Source organism: Talpa occidentalis, unplaced genomic scaffold (assembly GCF_014898055.3).
Source record: "Talpa occidentalis isolate TD23 unplaced genomic scaffold, MPIMG_talOcc4v2.1 talOcc4.4, whole genome shotgun sequence".
Lineage (NCBI taxonomy): Eukaryota > Metazoa > Chordata > Mammalia > Eulipotyphla > Talpidae > Talpa > Talpa occidentalis.
The window spans coordinates 136078435-136098895 of record NW_023604295.1 but is presented as its reverse complement, the minus strand read 5'-3'; the positions used below and the strand labels follow the sequence as shown (position 1 = coordinate 136098895).

Here is a 20461-nt window from a genome sequence, read left to right as displayed (position 1 = left end):
ACACTTAGGATACTAAGATGAATAAATTACAGCTTCTCCCCTTGAGGATTCGTAGACCAGTGGGCAGCGATATAAGTGACATAATAGATGGAACACGGGGAAGGAGAGCCTGTGGGAAGTATGACTAACTTTGTCTGAAAGAATTAGGGAGGACTTTACAGATGAGTCTGTATATTGAAAACAGATCATGTCAGACCTTGAAAGTGATTCTAAGGTATTTGGATGTTAGCCTGAAGTCAGTGCGAAGTATTTCATGTATTGTTAGCTATGAGGAAGACAGGACCACGTTTACATATTTCTCTGGCAGCAGAGCAGACAATGTTTTGAAGACAGCAGGGACTAGAGGGAGAAAGATCAGAGACTGTAATAGTTCTGGCAAAAAAAAATGAGAACGCTGATAGGATTTTTACGTCAAGAAAAGCCAGCCTCTTGGTGACAGTGTTTAATATGATTGAATTATATTTAGTCATTCTAGTACTTAACCTGCTCCAAAGAAAACTGAATTTACTATCAAATTCAGCCATTGGATTTGAGAAGGTGTGGTCCAGGTGACTGTTTCTAAGTATTATTAGAAATATGGAAGAATAGCCAGGGTTTTATTAAGAATTTACAATGTGTGTGTTTTAGGCTTAATCTCAAGTCAGGCTGAGAACAGAAAGGTGTTAAATATGAAGGAAATATAACAATATGGAACTTTTTAAGAAATGGTCATGCACAGTTTACATGTTTATGGTTACAGATATGTAGCAAATTTACAAAGGGCACATTAAAACATTTGTGGCATTAAGTTTATAGGAATATGAATGAAAATGTCTATAATTATAACATTTCATATTGCTGTATTATCTTAAAATAAGCATTTGCATATAATTAACTTAGAGTTTAGGAATGGCTCACAGCTGATGACAGCTCTTTGTTGAGTAAGAATTTATGTAAATGGACAGAAAATACATTCTTCAAATTTGAAAGGCAGCAGAGACAAAAGAAACAGTTGAAATTCTTTAAAATGGTATTTAAGAGAAATGACAAATCATGAAAGCATTTTAAAAACTGATAAAACCCCACAAAATAGACTGGAAACATTTTGCTAAATCATTGACAGTAATGAAATAAACTTCAATAGCAAATTTATCACACTCTTCTGTTTTCCCCAAAACAGAATACACAAAAATTTTCTGATATTCCCAATTGACATTTGCTAAACTGAGATTTAAGAATATATGTAGTTTAAGAACATCATTTATTGAAAACACCTAACGCTCATTCCTTTCATAGTTACATTAATTTATCATGATAATTTCATTGGTGTAACAAAACACATGCACATCATTCAGTAATAAACTAGGTCAAAAATTTTCATTACAGATATGTGAAATAAGTCAAAGAACTGCTAGTGCTATGTAGTTTTTCTAAAGAATATACTTTATTATTCATGCAACAATGTCAACATTTACACTGTGTGCATTTAGGTAAACTTGCATTTGAGGTTCTTATGACTTTCATATTCCCCTTACTACCACCGACATATTCATGTCTATTCCCTAAGGTTGAATATTTAGTTTTGGATATAAGGTGAAAACTCACATTTTTAGAATTCACACTCAAGGATTGAAATATTAAAGTACACTATTTGAATGAAGGGTATATGCCTGTTTTAATCCTTAGGTTTTTTTTGTGAGCTATCTACAATTTGGCTTTTTTAATTGCCTTTCCCCCCTGTGTACTTATACTAAACAAACAAAACATTATGTCATAATGACAAATATCCTTAAATTCCAATGGTTCAAATCAGCAAATACTCTCTTCCTTGCTTTTTCTGTTTGTTCAGTGATTGGCAAGGTGGTGTCTCTTCATTGTCAGTGCAAACAGACAACATTTTGACATCACCATTCATTGTGCTAGAGGAAATATGAGAACACTCATGGGTGGTGAGCTGGTAATTAGATGGATTTTCTCTAAAAATGACATACTTCTTTATGTTTGCAACTCACTGATCCAAACTAGTCATCTAGTCCAGGGCACAGGAAGTTCAATCCTGCATGGTCCAGAATGAATATAATCAAAAATATTTGCAAGTAACTGATAAATGTGGCCATTTTAACCTTTTGCCTTATTGCAAACAAGGAAAAAGGAAATTGCCGGTTGCTGTATTTAATACATTTAATTAAAAAATAAAAATTCAATTTCTTCCTATTTTGAAATCAGTATGCTGCTGACAAGCGTTCGTCACAAATGTAATAGATTTTATAGTTCTAGAGTTTCTGATTTATTTTGTGACCATGTCAGTTGAATTTTCAAGTTGAGTTTATATTTAATCTGTCACATTTTTGATATGATGTTTATGAGAACCTCTCATAACATCATTATCTTTTGGAGGCTTAGTTATATCCACTCCTTCATAATTGATAAAGGTAGCTGCTAGTTTCTCTTTATCTCTTTTTTCATATACATACTTTCTGGGAGTTTAGAAATGCTATAAATGTAAAGTAATAAAATTTTAATTTATATATCTTATTTTTTGACACAGTTATTGATGTATTATTTCCTTTTTAAACCTAGATTAGATTACTACATCAAAGAAATCATTTTTGCTGAATTTTAAATACTGAAAGCTATTAATTTACCTGCAAGTACTGCTTTATATGTAAAGCATACACACGAGCTTTTAGATGTATTTTCAATGATTATTTGACTTGCAATATTTTCCAATTTATTTCATTTCACATTTGATATTTGGGTTATTCATAAATGTTACCTAATTTCTAAATATTTTCATCTTTTGAGTATATTTTGCTGTCATTGATTTTTAATTTAATTTGTTTGGTGAGAGAACATAGTCTATATTAATTGAATTCAATGATATTTATCTAGAGCTGTTTTTGCATTAGCTGATGGTCTACTTGGGTAGCTATTTCACGTAATTTTTTAAAAGCATACTATACAATTATTTGATGTAGTTTTCAATAAATTAAGAAAAACAAATTATTGATAAATTTGCTTTCTTTTTCTTCTTTAATTACTGAGAGAGGACTTAAAATCTCCAAAATATTTAAAGCCATTCTTTCAAAAAGTAAAATTTAAGCTTTGTATTTGAAATCAGGATGTTAAGAGACCTCAATTAAGTGAATTAATGCCTTGTTTATACATTTAAATCAATATAAAAAAGACATTTATAGGATTTGGCTCATATGGTGTGAATATCTATTGATAGGATTGTTTAAGTAACTTAACATCTGCAATTATGTTACTAGCCATACCTTTGCTGATTAAATTATCTCAATTCTCTTAAAGTTTCATTTAAGAGTGATGGTATGCTCTTGAAGTTTCCCTAATTAGCATATTTGATATTAAAATGATATTTCATATATAAGTGTTCCACATTCCAAGTGGCTATATTTTTGTGCCAATTTGTAATAATCATGATAATTTCCTGCAAGTGGGGACTCAGTTATGGTCAATTTTATTAGGATGTGAGTGAGAGAAAAAACAATTCAAAATGCAACAACCTATTTGAACTTATAGCTGTAGCAAAAGTTATATTTTGATACATTTACAAATTGCAGTGTCCGCACCTTGGGCAGCACCTTAATTTCTTGTCTCCTAGTAGATTAAAGCTTTCTAAAAATAGTTTTACTGATAGATGATAATTCAGGTAGTTGAGTCCTGTGCACTGTTTTTGTGTTTTAAAATATTTCTTAAACAAGATTGCCAGAATAATTAAATATGTTATAGTGAATCAGCTTTTTAAAAAGTACTTTTAAGGGAAGCAGTCATGTTCAAAAAGGGGAGGAGATTTCTTTAACTTTTTATCCTTTTTAAATGCACTCTTGCAAAACCATTTCGATTCAGCTGAAGTTTTTCTCGACCCTATTCTCAATAGCAGCAGAATAAAATGTCAAGTTGGCATCTGGCTAGTGACAAGCATACTATAGGGCATATCTGTGTAAGTCATTTCCAAGCACCAATTTACATAGTAATTGTTTTAATGTCAGTGTATTCAGTTTTCAGTGGTTGGTTTAGTAGCACTGTTTTTCTGTTCTAATCTTGCAGTGTCAGTTGAGTTTGATAAAGCAGTGATAACTGGTAATTTATTTTACTTTGACAGGACTGAAAAATTAGTTTGGACTGCAAATATAGGTGAGTATGTTGGGAGGGAGGGTCATCATTCTTTTGTTCCCCAGTCTACATCAACTCTTTGTAAATCAGTATTTTATATCATAGAATGATTAACATTTTAATATGATACTTTATGTCTGCACTTAGAAACAAAATAGTTTGTTGTGTTCATGCAGCTGTTTATTGAAGCACTATGGCAGGAACATAGTAGGCAGTGGGGGGTGGGGGTAAGAGAAGGCCAGAGACAGGCAGGGATCAGGATACGGAGGATGGTGGTGGTGTTTTCTGAGTTGTTTTTAGTGTAATATAAAGTCTTTGTTGTAGATGGGTTGCAGGGGGCTAGGGGATGTAGCACTCAGTTAATTCTAAGACTCTCATGAATGTGTTACACAGGAGCAAGAAGGAGTTTATGAGAGGTCAAATTATGTGGTTATTGTAGGATCCCAATGAAAACATGTCATAATGCCTATGGTTGAGATGAAGGGACATATGCAGGGATTTACGGCACGTTTGGTACTAGAGTTTAGAGATAGAATTAATAGACCTTAATAGATGAGATCAGCAAAGAGAAAGTAAATAAAACTAAGAACCTAGGGGTCACTGTTGAGCATCAGTGAACTTGCATATTTGCCTCTCAGATAAAGAGAAGCTGTTTGCAAAGGAGACTGAAAAGGAATGGAGAGAAATTTTGTTTCAATTTCTTGAAACCCAGACAAATGTGCTTTTTTTTTTCAAGTGTGCTTTTAAATGAGAGAGGGCCAGTATGTCAAAAGTTGTTGGCAAATTTCACAAGACACAGTCAATAAAATAGATTAGATTTTGCAACATGAGGTCAGTGACTTTGGCAAAGAAATTTTGAGGACAGTAGAGTGTCTTGAGTCAAATTAGGACTATTGAAAAGTGAATGGGAGTTGAGAAAATTATCTATATAGGAAATGGGACTCATGGTAGGAGAGAAATATGGGCTACAGGAGCAATTTATAAATCTGGATGAAGCAATGTTTTTGTTTTCTGCTTAATTTAAGCAGAAAAATAAGCTCTGTGTGTGTGTGTGTGTGTGTGTGTGTGTGCGCGCGCACATATACTTATATCACTAAGTATATGTATGTGTATATATAAGTATATAACTAAGTTTTCCACTTCTACTGAGAATACCAATCTTTCCACAGCAGGAGTTCCAGACTTTTAATGGAATTTTACTAGAAAATGAATTAGTGTTTATATATCTCATACTTCAAAATAATAGGCACTTACCGCTACATACTAGTTACAAAATCTGAGTGATTAATACTTATTACAGTATATACATCCACCAGAGGAAATAATCACTTAATTTGGCAAAAAATGTAGAAAAAGTAAATTACTTGACTAGGAGAAAATTTAAAAACTGTTTAATTCAGCTGTAACTCACATACCACACAATTCATTTGTTGTACTATTTAAAGTGCACTATTTAATTTTTTTTTTAGGATAGTCTCTCCCCTCTCTCTTTATCTGCAGGGGATGTATTCCAAGATGCCCAATGGGGGCTGACCATTTTTACCCCATCTGCTACCATGTTAACTTTTTGCCTCCACTTCGTTTACATGAATCAGTATGTTTCATCAGAATTCATATTACTAGATTAATCTTACAGGATAATACACATTATCACACAGACAAGTGTTGAACTTTATATAAACTAATTTTCCTATATATATACACTAGTGATAGTTTAATAAATTAGTTACAGTAAGAGATTAACAAGGTCAAATAATAGAACAATGATGATAACCCACTGCTATGAAAGATATGTAAATATGCTCTCAAATATCTTATTATACATAATATTTTTGGACCACAGCTAACTGTGGATAACTGCTAGCACAGAAAGCAAACCTGTGGAAAATGGGAGACTGTTGTATGCCACAGACACATGCAACCATTGGCACTGTCCATTTTAAAATATAGTCAGTTACCAACTCAAAACAGAATGCCATACCCTTATTTGTAACTACCCTATTCCATGTTCCCTCACAGCCCTAAGGAATTACTGTCCACATTCTGTTTCCATATAATCCCCACTCAAGACATTCGCATGAATAGAAGCATCTATTATGTGGAATGTGGGAGCTAATTTTTTCACCTAGCATATTATTTTCATTGTTAAACCCAGTCATAGCATTTATAAGTATTTTTACTCCTGTTTTGAGGTGGGAATCTTCAATCACAGAGCTAGATCACATTTGTTTATGCATTTATCCATTTGTGGACATTTGGGTTGTTTCCACCTTTTGGCTATGGCTATTGTAAATAATATTGCTATAAACAGTTATGTATAAGTTTAGTATGAACCTATGTATGGTTCTATGAGTGGAATTGCTGAGTCACATGCTAATTCTGTGTTTAATTGTTTGAGGAACTCCCTGAACATTGTTGAAAGCATCAATATCATTTTACATTCAAACCAGCAATGTATGAAGATTTTGATGTCTAAATCTTCCATATTCAACTGACTTTTTAGCTTTTGTTATTGTAATAGATGTAAAGTATCTTATTTTGATCTGATTTATATTTCCCTGATGAGTTATGATGTTGAACATTAATAAACAAGTAAAAGAAACGGTTTGAATACTCCCTTTTCAATTGAAGTGACTTTGATTTCTTTATCTTGCTAATTGTCTAGGCTAGAATTTATAGAATCTTGGATAGAAACTACAAGTAGTTACTCCTTTTATACACTAAGAACACAGGGGAAATGCATCTGGTTTTTCACCACCAAATATAATATTTTCAAAATAGAAAATTTTCTGCTCATATTTAAAGAAATAAACTAAAATATTAATCACTCCTCATTTGAATAAACTTCTGATATCAGTACATTTCATTTTAGCAGTTTCTATTGATAGATTAATCTTTCAGAATACGCATCATTCCATTAAACTTCCATTTTCTTTTCATTAAGGAATTAAAGTTGAGAACGTATTTTTCAAACTTATGCTTACTTTTAGCTTTCTTTGATCCTTATCACTTTAAAAGTTTATAAAGGATAGCTTTAAATTTCAATAGACATGACTTTGAAGCAGCTCATTTATTTTTAGCTTGTTTGTGTTTGTGTGTGTGTGTGTGCACATGTGTGCACAACTCTTACATTATCACCCTTTCATACCCTGGTGCCCTTGTGTTCCTCTCATTCTGCCTTTCAAAGAATCTACCACCTGACCTGACATTCCAAAGGCTAAATGTTTGATGGCAGTTCAACTGTTATCTATCCTAGGAGGATTTTCATTTCAGCAGGGACAATCTTTTAGTTGCAGTGATAAAAACACTTTCATCTTTCAGATTTTAGTAAAAACATGAGCTATGTATAAATTTTTCATCAGATTTAAAAATAACCCTTAGAAATACACTAAGAAAGTGATGTCTAAGTTAGTTTGCATATGCTGGCTTTCAAAAAGGAGTTAATGACATCATTCAAATAACAATTTTGAAAGGTTATTTTCTGTATATTGTTCCTAATCATTTTATTCCATCTGCTCTTATAGTTAAATGTTTTCTTTTTCCCCAACCTTATTTAGATATACCCTAGATTCAAACAACACTTGATATAGGGGATACATTTTCCACCCCCCTCTCTCCAGGATTCACATCTGATCAGAGTTCATCAACTGTCATTTTTACTTAATTTGCTTCATACTTTGCTTGTGAACTTGTAGGAAGGAGGTATTTAAACAACTTCACAAGTAAATCAGAATAAAAACAAGCAAGAAAGCTAGTGCCTTTATAATGTTTATGAACTTTTAAAACTGAGATGTAACATTTTATCCTGACATGCTTTGGGGTGATTAGCCATAAACATTTTTGGGTTGGGCCTCCCTGTGGTGCAACAGCTTGAATGCAGCACTGTGAAGCTGTCCACAGTCTCTGCAGTGTGGGTTCGATTCCTGGCCGGCCTGGGAGATAACCACATGGTGCAGCAGAACTTTCCTGTCTTGCCCACTGCTCCCCTCAGCAGTGTATTTCATCAGTCTACCTGTTCTACACCCCGCTCTGTCTCTGGTGAATTCTCTCACCCTCCTGTGCCTCTGGCCTGTACCCTAGTTTTTGTGTAAATAAATAAATCTTTAAAAAAATTTCTGGGGATGAGTCTAGCATTCAATTTCATATGAAATTGAAATCAATATCTTCTTAAGCATATTATCAAGTCCTACTTAAAATGAAATTGGACACATTTTTCCTAAGAAACTAAAAATTACAAAGTATAATTTTTCTTACATTTAACTTAAAATTATAGTTCACTAGATACCTTTATATTTTATATATTTATGATGTAATTAAGAAGGCTTATTATTAGAAAGAAGATAAATAACTCAATAGATCCTGCTGTCATTGATTTGAAAACACTATTCTCAATTTTAATAATCCTAACACATAGTGAGGGACATGAAGATGCATCTCTTAGTGAGCTGGGTAAACAGAAATTCAAAAATTCAAATTTATTCACTCAGCATCATAGAGCAAATCATGGAAGTCTACTTTATTAGAATTTATAATTTCCACATGGTAGTAGTGTTTAGATGAGACACTAAAAAAACTCAAATTAACTCAAATGTGTATATGTGTTACAAAATTGTCTTTAGTCATACTCAAAGTAGATACTATGTATTACTCTTGCCTAGAGGGGTAGCAGCCACTGGAAGCTGCATGGGATGAGAGATTACTTAAAGTTCAAATGAGGTGCCTAGAGGGGCTTACACCTAAAAGGTACAGTTTCCATCCATGGACAACCTCAGATTTAGAACCAGATTCGAAGATGGGAAAATATGTGGAGGAATATACATGTGTGGGGGTGTGTTACTGGGAGGCATTATCGGGGATGCATCATTGTTTGGTGCAAGCTAGGGTGGAGTGACCAGAGGCTATTGCTTGGGGGACGCCATAGTTCCTGCTAATCAAAGCATCCTATCTCTATAGTCCCTATTCTTACCTAACTTTCTGCTAATCTTTACAAGTATTCTAGCTGATTTTGCTAATCTGACCATAATATCTGCCTACTGTTTTCTGCAGATACTGGTTTCTAGGTATGTTCCTCTTACCAGGACTTTTGCCATTGGTGAGAGGCTCCCTGCCTGACTGTACATTTAGCTTGACCAGGAACTCTGGGCATCAAGACAATAGTGCTTATAACAAGGAGGGCTGGGGATTCCACACACTATTTTAGAGAGAAGACCTCTTTCCCCTTCGATGGAGGACAAGAACAGAAAAACTGGAAAGGAGGTGCTAGAAGACCAGAAACCTGGCTCACATAAAACCAAGACCTGGAAGTGGGGGTAGGGGATTAGCATAGCCATTGGCCCAGCTATAGAAACCAAGATTCTTTGGCACCAATGCCTAGATTACAAAGCATAAGATCCAAGCAGGTATCAGATGCTATAGGGCGTGTCCAGGGTGCAGTCCCAAAGGTAAAGATACGGAGATTGAGCCCACTGTAGACTCTCCAGTCCCTTTCAGATTCTGCATAGTTGTCCAGAATCAGCAACTAACTGAGGGCTCATGAGTGAGCTCCTCCCTAATGAAGACTATACCAGGGCAGTCTCTGCACTGGCTCAAGGCAGCAGTACCTCTGCCCACCTGTGACTATGCAGGTGCTACTTTTCACCAACTCTCTCCCTCTGCAGGGCAGCAGCTTCCTGCCTGCCCATGACCTGTACCTGTTGGGACTTCTCTTCACTGACCTCTCTCAGCAGAGGCAGCTCTCCTCAAGGCCACCTGCCTGCGACCATGCAGGCCTCTCGTGGCAAGCCTGTCCCTTTTGGGGCAGCTCTTCCTGCCCGCTTGTGTCTATGCAATTGCCCTTTATTCTTCTGTCCCTTTCCCTAATAAACCTGCTCTTTAAATATAACCAACATCTCTGTCTTTTTTTCTTTTAAAGATTTATTTATTTATTTATACAAGCACTGGGTACAGTCAGAAGCATGGGAGGGCGAGAGAATTCACCAGAGCCAGAGCGGGGAACAGAACAGGCAGACTGATGAAATACACTGCTGAGGGGAGCAGAGGGCATGGCAGGAGAATTCTGTGGGCCATGTGGGACCCTCACAGGTGGCTGAGGATTGAACTGGCACTGCAGAGGCTGTGGGCAGCTTCACAGTCCAGCGCTCAACTGCTGCACCACCACGGGAGGCCCCAACATCTCTGTCTTATGGAGAAAGTCGCCTGGAAACTCACCCCAAGCACGAAAACGGAAGCTCTGGTGAAACCTTTCCCAGAGTGACCCCAAAGTCTCTGCACTCTAAACCCACTGACTCCAAAAACCACATCACACTTGCTAGATGGTCTCATGTGGAGAGGCAACCATCAGAATCACCTCCACCCTCTCTCCATGTTCTTATGTGTTCTTCCCAGGAGAAAGGAAGACACACTGCTGATGATTTGAGTTGTGGAGCTTACCGTGCTTACTTAGCTTCTCCTTCCTATTTGTGAGATTAACCTGCTTGTGTCCTACTTTAGCTCACATGTGAGATTAACCTGCTCGTAACCTGCATGAGCTCACATGTCCTACTCTGTCCTCCACAGGTGACATTTACAATTATTCAGTGTCGGTCAATAATGTGTGTGGCTTGAATGTGTCTAATTTTGCATTTCACTATTAGCAATCACAATTGACCCATATCTATACCATGACTACCTATAGAACTTGATTAGTAAAAAGGTAAAATTTTAATAGAAACCATTTCTGGGAAAGACTCATTTTGTTTGGAAATTGAAAGGAAGAAGAGTTGTGATATATTGCTCCGATATAACTGCAACACAACTGAAACAAGCATATAATCCAAGATGTTGCAAAAATTTTCCTGTACTTTCTCAAGATTTGAGAGCACACAGAGTTTTCTATCAACACATAGTAACTTATTTATTGTTTCAGTTATGAAAATAAAGCTACCTCGATCTGGGGAATACAAGTGAAAGGAAAATGATTTTTTATTCAAAAACATCCCAGTTTTTAAATCATCTTATAAATGCATCTCAATATTTAGGTGTAAGAATATATAACTATAAAGATATACTTTTATGTATATATATTTTTAAAAGATTATTTATTTATTCATGCACTGCGTATAGTTAAAAGCACGGGGTGGGGGTGAGAGAACTCACCAAAGCGGGGAGCAGAACAGGCAGACTGACAAAGTACACTGCTGAGGGGAACAGCAGGTGGCAGGAGAGGTCTGCGCGCCATGTGGGACTCTCGCCAGGCAGCCAGAATCGATCTGGTGTTGCAGAGGCTGCAGGCAGCTCGCAACCCAGCGCTGAACCACTGCACCACCAGGGGAGGCCCTATGTTTATCTTTTATGTATACTTTTATGTTAGCAAAAAAAATAAAACATCAATGATGGCTTTATGGCATCTCAATGATGCATTTACCTGAATTCTTTGCATGCTTGCCTCAACTCATATTACATGTGACTTTTACATATCCTAATCTCAAGCACTCCCTCTTTTTATAGATGTAATTTCACCTTAATAGTTAATTAAGTCATGTTTTAGGTAGTATCTGTGGTAACTGTTAAGGAATTGATTCATACCCAAGGAGTAACACTGAGTATTCTTCAATCTTATCTTGCAAACAGGATATTCACACATAAATTTATCTGTTTCTCACAGGTCAGTTTTCTGTGGTTTTCTACTACCTTATTTTATGTATATTTTGTATTCAAATATGTTTTATATTGCCTATCTTGAACTGGGAGTCAAAATAAGATATTCTATAGCATACATAGATGTGGTTTCCCAAATATGTAACTGAAGACAAAAAAATGCACAACCAATATACAGGTAGGGTTAAATTCAAGTGTGGCAAAATGAAGAAAGGCAGTTGCCCATTGGTAACTGGACACTGGCTGGACATTGTCATGTAAAGGCTCTCATGTAAAATTTTTATCAACTCTGCCGTGAATAAAATATAAAGATAAGGTGTTCTAAGGAATGCTATCTGGTTGAGTAAAGATGCTATGGATAGAGATATAATTAGGCAGTAACTGAAAGCAGTATTTTAAATACATAAACACATTTTCAAAAAAGTGCAGAAGTCAACTGAAAGTACAGGGCCATGAGTATGGAAGAAGTGGAAAATTTGACACCATCATGAACATTTGGCAAGAAAATAAGAAATTTGAAAACATGAACAGCTTTGAATTTATGATTAAGGTATAAATAAGAATGATCAAATTATTGCACATATGACAATTGACATTCCATTATCTGTGGCTTCTACTTAATCAGAATCTATCACTGACTCAATGAAATAACAGTCAAAAGAAAGCAGTTCATTTTTATTCTGCTGAAGAAAGGCATATAATTAAAGAAAAATGCTTTCTAAATTGGGATTTCAGAAATAATTCATGTTCTGAAAATTCTTCATAGTGATGAACTAAGCCTATCAAATTTCTACATCTATGACTTTCACTCAAAGTGAAAATAGGAATGAGCAAAAGCACTGGCATTGCACAGAATGCTCATGGTGTAGATAGTAGCGTCAAAACTACAATTATGTGTTGTGGAATAAGCAATACTGTAAAATAGTATTCCCCAATATTTTTCATTACAAAATCCTATAGCAAAAAAAAATATATTTTCTTCTCTTGGCACTCGAATCAATAATTTGACTTGGATTATTGCAAATGTGCACTTGCTAGGAAAGGTTATGCCCGGGACCTCCTGGTGGTGCAGGGGTTAAAAGTCTCAGTGCTATCAAGCTACCCACACCCACATGGTGCAGCAGACCTCCCCTGTTTAGCCTGCTGCTCCCCTCAGCAGTGTATTTCAGTCACTCTGCCTGTTCTGCTTCCCGCTTGGTCTCTGGTGAAACCTCTTGCCCTCTGCACCTCTGGCTTATACCCCAGTTCTTATATGCATATATAAAAATCAATCTTTTTCTAAAAACAAAAAGAAATATTATGCCTGATTATAAAAGTCACACTTTTTTTTTTAATTACACAAGTTTTGCATTTCTTCCACAGATTGCTTCTATATATAGAAGTTATTGGACCTCCCTGGTGGTGGTGCAGGAGGTTGGGCACAGTGCTGTGAAACTGTCTGCAGCCTCTATAGCATGAGTTCTATCCCAGGCAGCAAGAGATACCCACATGGCATGGCAGACCTCTCCTGTCTCACCCACTGCTTCCCCCAGCAGTGTATTTCAGTAGATCTGCCAGTTCTGTTCCCTGCTCTGTCTGGTGAATCCTCTCACCCTCCTGCACATCTGGCCTGTACCCTGGTTCTTGTATGCATGAATAAATAAATCTTTAAAAAAAATACAAAGAAGTTATGGTCCCAAAAAAAAAAAAAAAAAAAAAAAAAAAAAAAAGAAGTTCTGCCTTGCCTTGGTTAAGGGAAAACACGTGAAAAAAAAAAAAAAAAAAAAAAAGAAGCTATGGTCAATTACCTGCAACCTAGTTAAATTGATAAAACTGGAATATGGCCTGCTTAGCCAGAGCTACAGACTCTTAGTTATCTTCTGCAATTTGAGAAGCAGTGAAGTCAAAGGCATACACACAGGACTTGAAATAGTGGCATCCTGTAAAAGTTTCACTGGCATTGGTTTCTTGCAGGTAGGGTCTTGACCAAAATTAATCAATCAATGGCAACATCCATTTTCCATTTCCCTTCCGGCACTGCTGAGAGTCAGATTCTGGACTAACTAGGCTAAACTCTTTCCTGGTGGTCTTATGTTTAACACTGCACTGTCATCCATCTTCAACCTCTGTTAAGTGGAGTTTATATGTCATTTTACTACATGACTGTTTGTTCTGCTGTAACCAGCCTTAATACATAAGAATATGATCACTGACCATGTTTTTGCCACATTTTTCTTCCCTAACATTCAAAATAATTTTTCAAACACTATAAACTCAGAAACTAAAAATTACAAAACATTTTCTTTCTAGTTTTCCACTTTCTTTGCCACTGTTGTCTTTTCTCAAAAGGTGGTAGTTACACTAAAAATACACACTGCAGAGAATGGGACGCTCAGCCTTCTTTTGACTTCAGTGATTTTCTGTATAGTTTCCATCTGCGATTCTTTCCACTTGAATACACATTAAAAGACTGGAAGGGTGGGAATGGGGGAGGAGGTAGATGGAAATTATTCTCTGAGCATATTTATTATGCCAACAATGCAATTTAATGCATCTTTGATGGTGTGCAATTAGGTATTAAAATTTCTCATAACTAGAAATGTTCTCGGTCAGTGGGAATTACTGTAGATAATTTCAGGCAACCTGGGAATAATTTGGCTAGCTAGAAGGCCTAGACCAATATATAAAGCATTCAGTTGAGGGAAAAAAATTGATTTGTTCTTCACATTCATTCTCTACTTAACTATATTGGGAAATGCAAATTCACACACAACCTGAAGTGAAAACCCGTAATTCTTTTATACTTGAAAATAAATTACAAAAGACACACTATGGCAACTAAAAAATAGTACTCCAAGCCATAATTTGCTGACTTTTTTTTCTAAAGGGTTAATTATTTTTGGACACAATAAAGAATTTTATTTACTGCATATTACTGCTTTAATGCAGATTCCTAGTTCTATTTTCATTAGTTGTCCTTATTGTCTCTCATTTTTTGATTCTGACACCAATATTTCTAAGGGGAGTCTGCAGAGGAGAGAGGGATATGTAGAGTGGGACAGTTGGACAGATTTATCAAATATACATGGCTAGTCCACACTTTCAAATTCTGATCACATTCTGTGTTCCTGGCATGTCTTTTTGGCATTGTATTGGCTCACAAGGAAACTAAAAACAGAGCAGAAAACAAGTACATTAAGCAACAGTAGGAGTAGATGGAATAGAGAGAAGAGGGATTTTAAACACTTAACTGTATATAATATATTATTTTTATTTCCATTTACACTATTATATTTAGCCATGATTTTATAAAAACTGAACTCACAATCGACAAGCCACAAGCAATCCAAGAAGTGACAGGAAATTGAGGAGGAAACTATTACCTCTGGATTATGAAAGTTTCACTTAGCCACTCCTTAATGAAGATGTAAACATGACACTGACTGTGGCTGGTATAAGAATGAAGTCGATGGAAGGCACATGTGTAGATAGTTCTATGTACTAATCACCAGAAAAAAAAGGGTGCTTCCCAATCTGCATGACCAAAGGTCAAATGATGAATATTTTCCTAAAATATTTTCATTTTAAATAGTGATAATTAGCTCAATAACAAAGATGCATATTCAGTGAGTAGTTATTCTTTTGGAATTTTAAAGATATTTATGATGATGAAATACAAAACATTGTTATGTAATTATTTAGGCAAACATTTACTTGCATACCCCACTCTGATACACATTAAATATCATGAAACAGATGAAAGAAAAGCACTTGCCCTCAGGGTGTGCTGGTACTCACTTAGCATGGCGAATGTCTGGCAGGGACCTCTCTAGAGCAATGTTGTTGCTGACAAAAATATTGAAGCCATTTTCCCTGTAAGCTGAATCATCGTGGTCCTCTTCAGTGAGGGGGTAAGGTTTTCCATGTTCACCTTTCCCTAAAAAGAGTAAAAAAATGGAGTGATCACTTGTGTAAAAGCCATTTCATTTTCTAGAACAGAAAATAAAATTTAAGTGTACATTTGGTTAGTCATCTGTTATACTCCACAGAAGGTTCTAGCAGCAAGCTTTTCTAACATATGATTTCATTTAGAAAAACAATGCATTCATGATTAAAAAAATACAGTTCTCCAGAGAGAACTACTGCTAAGACTTTCAGTGTATATTTCTTAATATTTGAATGAAGGTTCTAACACACATAATGCTTTATAACTTGTTTTTATCCAAATAAATATATAAAAAGCCACCTTTCACTTCCAATGGCTTACATTATTGAATATATCCACATTTATACCAACCCATTGAAGATACATTTCTAGATTCCCTATTATAAGCAATGCTGAAGTGAACATCTTTGCTTTTATCTTCCCAGTTATGTATGTTTGAAGAGAGAGGATAATATATTTTTTTGAATGAATATGACAGCTTTCACACATTCTCAGAAGCACTCAACAATATTTTAAAATTTACTAGTGGAATAAACATTATTCATACTTTTTTACCTTCTTTGGTTATTAATGAAATTAACAACTTCATGTACTTTTATCATTTGTATATCTTACAATGCAAGGTAATTGCTGTTTTAAAAAATATTTTTATAGCCCTATATTATGCTTACTAAATCTTTGCTAATTATACCCGGTGTAAATATTTTCTAAGTTTCTTTTATTTAAATCTGACTTAAGACTTCTGGTGTCTGGTTCTAAGTAAAAAGCTTGGAAGCGGCCACCTCAACCTAACAAATGAAAAGCTGAACAGATAGAAAATTAACTACTATTTTTGGATTCATAAGAGGAGGACACAGAACAAATGATTGTCCCCAAGACTGGAGAGACAAGTTAGAACAGGGAGCCCAGACTTACCAGAGCAGAGACTCAGCAACTGGAAACCATGGAAATGCTGGGACCGAACTCTGGGGTAGGAAAACCTAAACTATAACTGACAAATTGTTAGGGGCTCTGTGAGAGCAAGCCTGCGAATTAAAAATTCCAGGCAGGCTTCAATATTATTATGAGGTTTATCTCCAAGAGCTCAATTCTGGAATAAATATCAGAGAAAAATCCTCTTGTGCTTCGGAGCAGAGAAGAAAAACAGGAACCATCTTGAAAAGCCCAGAACACTGTTTGTGTTTGTTCTTAAGAAGACCACCCTCAGGTGGAGCTAGTTGACTAGTGCCTCACTAACTGGGGAATCTGAATATCCAATTCACCTGGAAGGAAGAAAATACCAACTCCAGCCTGCTTCAGTATCTTGTCCACCAAGGGGAGAGGAAAAAAACTGAGAGAGTTATGAAGCCCACAGAGCAGAGGCACAGGATCCCTGAGACATAATACTGGGAGTAAAATACATCCTGTCTGCCCACACCTCATTGTCACGGCACCGAAGACTGATGTTAGTAGTTCCTTCACCCACTACATCATGTCCAAGTATCAAGAAAAAAATTACAGGGCCTGGAACAAGGCACAATTTGAAAATGCAGAGAGCTAGTCTCAGAACTAGACAAGGCAGGGGTGTTGGATTTATCAGAGTGGGGAACGTAAAGGACCAGGATTAATAGGCTAAGGCAGACGATGCTGCACCAGTGGGTAAGGATATGGAAAATGTGTCGAGTGTGACCTTAGGTCAGAAAAAGTTAGAAGTATGATCTGACTAGGGAGGTAAAGGGTGCTAGAATACCCACCACTGTGTGAAAGAAAAGAAATGGAGAAAATTAAAACTATCCCAATTTGGTTACAGAATAAATAGAACTAATGCAAGAATAGATGGACGATGTAAGCAGAGAGCTGGAAAGACTGTGAAAGGGTCCTGGGACAGGGACAGGGACGAGACAGGAATCAAAGACAAACATTTTGCAAGAATTTTACTGTTCCCATGAGCTGATAAACAGGTTAAAAACCTGTTGACCATACATTTCCTGGTTACCTTTTTTTAAAATTTTGTATTCTTACTAATTTCCCTGAGGCTGGGCATTTCTGAGCTATCTTTCCACAACTTATCAAGTTGACTGCTGTGAGGAAACAGGAGTGAAAAGATCCAAAAGAAAAAGGGAGTCACAGAGCTTGAGGCCAGATGGGTTCAACCTGGAGCTGCGGCATGGTCTGCCATGAGATGCTCACAGTGTGGGTGGTCAGGGGCCTGCAGAACCCCAGGCTGCAGCTGATCCGTGTGCACAGTTAGCAACAGCACATGGGTTTCAGCCAAGTCCACCCACCTTGATTTCTCAACCAACAGAGTTTAATTCCTATATCAAGCCCCATTCCTAAAACTCACATAGGCCCTTGAACCCTTGCACGCCCTCTCTCCCATGACCAGAGACTGCTCCTCAGCACTCTCTTGCTCTTTTGCTAGTCAGTAAACCCAGACTCCTTGTCTCCTTGTATCTCTGTGAAGGCCTCTTTTTAATCTTAATCACAGCTTCTCAAAAGTCCACGTCCTATCCTGGAAGCAGGACCCCACGGTGCAGGCCTCCAACTCCTGCCAGGCCAACAATGGACAGAGGTGCTGTGTGGTGAGCTGACCTGCCTGTTTTTTTGGGGGAGAGTGGGATTGGACTGAGGGTATCACCAGCTGCTCCCTTGTCCAGTAACTAAAAAGAACTAAAGAGAAATGGTAGTGATAAAAATTTTAACAGGAATGAAAAATGCCTGTCATGAGGTTATTAGCAGACTGGACACAGCTGAGGGAACTTTCTCTGAGTGTGAGGCTCTCAGTAGAATCCTAGAAAATTGAGAAACATGGAAAACAAAGGTTGAAACAGGTGAAAGAAAATATCCAATCAAAAAAGTTGTCACATATACGATACATACCTCTCAGATTTCTGGTTTGATTTCATAGTGTACAATAAAGAACACTGAAGTAAGCAGATATTTACTCTGGTAATGATTTCAATGAGATTCCTGCTAAAAATTGCTAATGTAAGCTAAGTACTGGACACGTTTCTAAGTGTGTGTGTAAGTGTTCCTGTGTATGAGTTATCATGTTAACAAGCAATTCTTGTCCCTTTAAAGGCTGTTTCATGAATAGGATATTAAAAGTTACCAAATGCTTTTGCAAATTTTTAATAAGAGATTTTTAAATATTTTTCACTTTATTAATCTTTGATTTCGCAAGAGATTCTTTGTAACCACTGGAATTCAGTTTGGTTTTTTAGGAATTATAGTTTCTATATCAGTGATCTCTCAAATTAAGGTATAGATATCTTTTTTTTTTTTTTTTTTGGTAGCTTCTAGCTTTTCCCGAAGGACATTAGCCTCAGCAGAGGCAACCGCAAAGATCAAACAGCTGGGAGGATAAGGATTTACAAGCTCAAGGAGCAGGCTGAAAATCTCTTCCATTTTAAGAGCAAGAAACAAAATTTAATGCCACTTTTGGCATCCAAAAAGAAAATACTGGATCTTGCCTATTTCCCTCTTTTTTTTTTTTTAGGAGAAAATGCTGCTTGCTATTTTTCAACCTCAATGGAAAAGAAATAACTGCAAGAAATTTTATTCATAGGGTAGCTAGTTACAGAGTATCCAAGATGTACAAAGTACTATGTGTAAACATTTTATTACATACTTTTTGGACTCAGTACACTAAGAAATATTGTCCTGCCATGCTACATGTAAGTAAACAAAAGACTGGTTTATTTCAATATGCATTTCCACAATTTGCAATTAGCTGTCAAACCTGGGGAAACTATTAAAAGATCTAAATCTTTTTCACACGAGGGACTACATTAGCCAGAGAAACTCTTTTCACTTTGTATATTCTGTTTTTATAAATTGGATTTACAGGCCACTCCATAAATCCTATTTAATAAGAAAATCATAGTACACAGTAATCTTTACAATCCTTAATAAAATTTTATTTTTAAATTTATATGTACTAAGTAAAATGTACACACACAACCAAGGCTTCTTTTCTGTAATTATTGTAGAGATATTTTTAATGCTGAGCTTTTAGATTGAGCCACTTTTAAGACTACAAATAAAAGATTTTAAAGTGACACATTCATTAAAACACTTGTCAATCAAAAGCAAATTCATTTTCTTTGTACAACAATTTAGTCTTTAGATTGATAAATCTCCTGAGGTAAGGCTTTTCCAATGAATGTGTGATTCTATAAAGTTATAAAACAAAACTTGTAAGTCATCAGTGAAGACATACTAGAAATTTCTTCATTGCAGTTGTTAAAATAGGTTTTAAAATTTTATGTTTTTATGCACAGAGCCAACAGATTTTACTACAAAATGCTACCAACTCTTCATAAGTTTTAATATATAGAACCTTGGGGTAACATCTCATGTGGTTTGACATTTCTTCAAAGGAAAACATTCCAAATAAAAAAAAAATGCCTATATTGAAGAATAATATGATTTAAAGGTTTTTAGAGTTATTTTAGTGTTCAGATTTACTTATTTAATACACAAAACACATTATTATTACAGGTTATCCATTGTAAGTTTGAAGTCTTTTAACCTAAATATAAAAGTATATTCTTTACTATCTTCTACTTTTAAAAATAGTATGAGAGGCAAAACCAAAATATTTTAAGAATCAAAATAGAAATATTATATCCAAATACATCGGTACTAAGGAGAAAACTGCTAAATCTTATAAACATGTCTTTGAAACTATGCATATTCACAGCATATATAGTAGATATTTTTATCATGAAAATCAGGTTAATTTTCTCGTATGTATCTGATTTTATCTACAGATAAAATGACATTTTATTTACTATGATAGTC

At 35.6% G+C, this 20461-nt stretch overlaps 1 protein-coding gene across 1 annotated transcript in view; it reads right to left on the bottom strand.

The window, feature by feature from the left end:
* GALNTL6 (polypeptide N-acetylgalactosaminyltransferase like 6) overlaps window positions 1-20461 on the bottom strand; it is an 884110-nt gene that overhangs the window by 519948 nt on the left and 343701 nt on the right. Inside the window, exon 3 of the mRNA XM_037526440.1 lies at window positions 15529-15667. Coding sequence (XP_037382337.1) covers window positions 15529-15667 — 139 coding nt within the window. The remainder of the gene's footprint in view (window positions 1-15528; window positions 15668-20461) is intronic.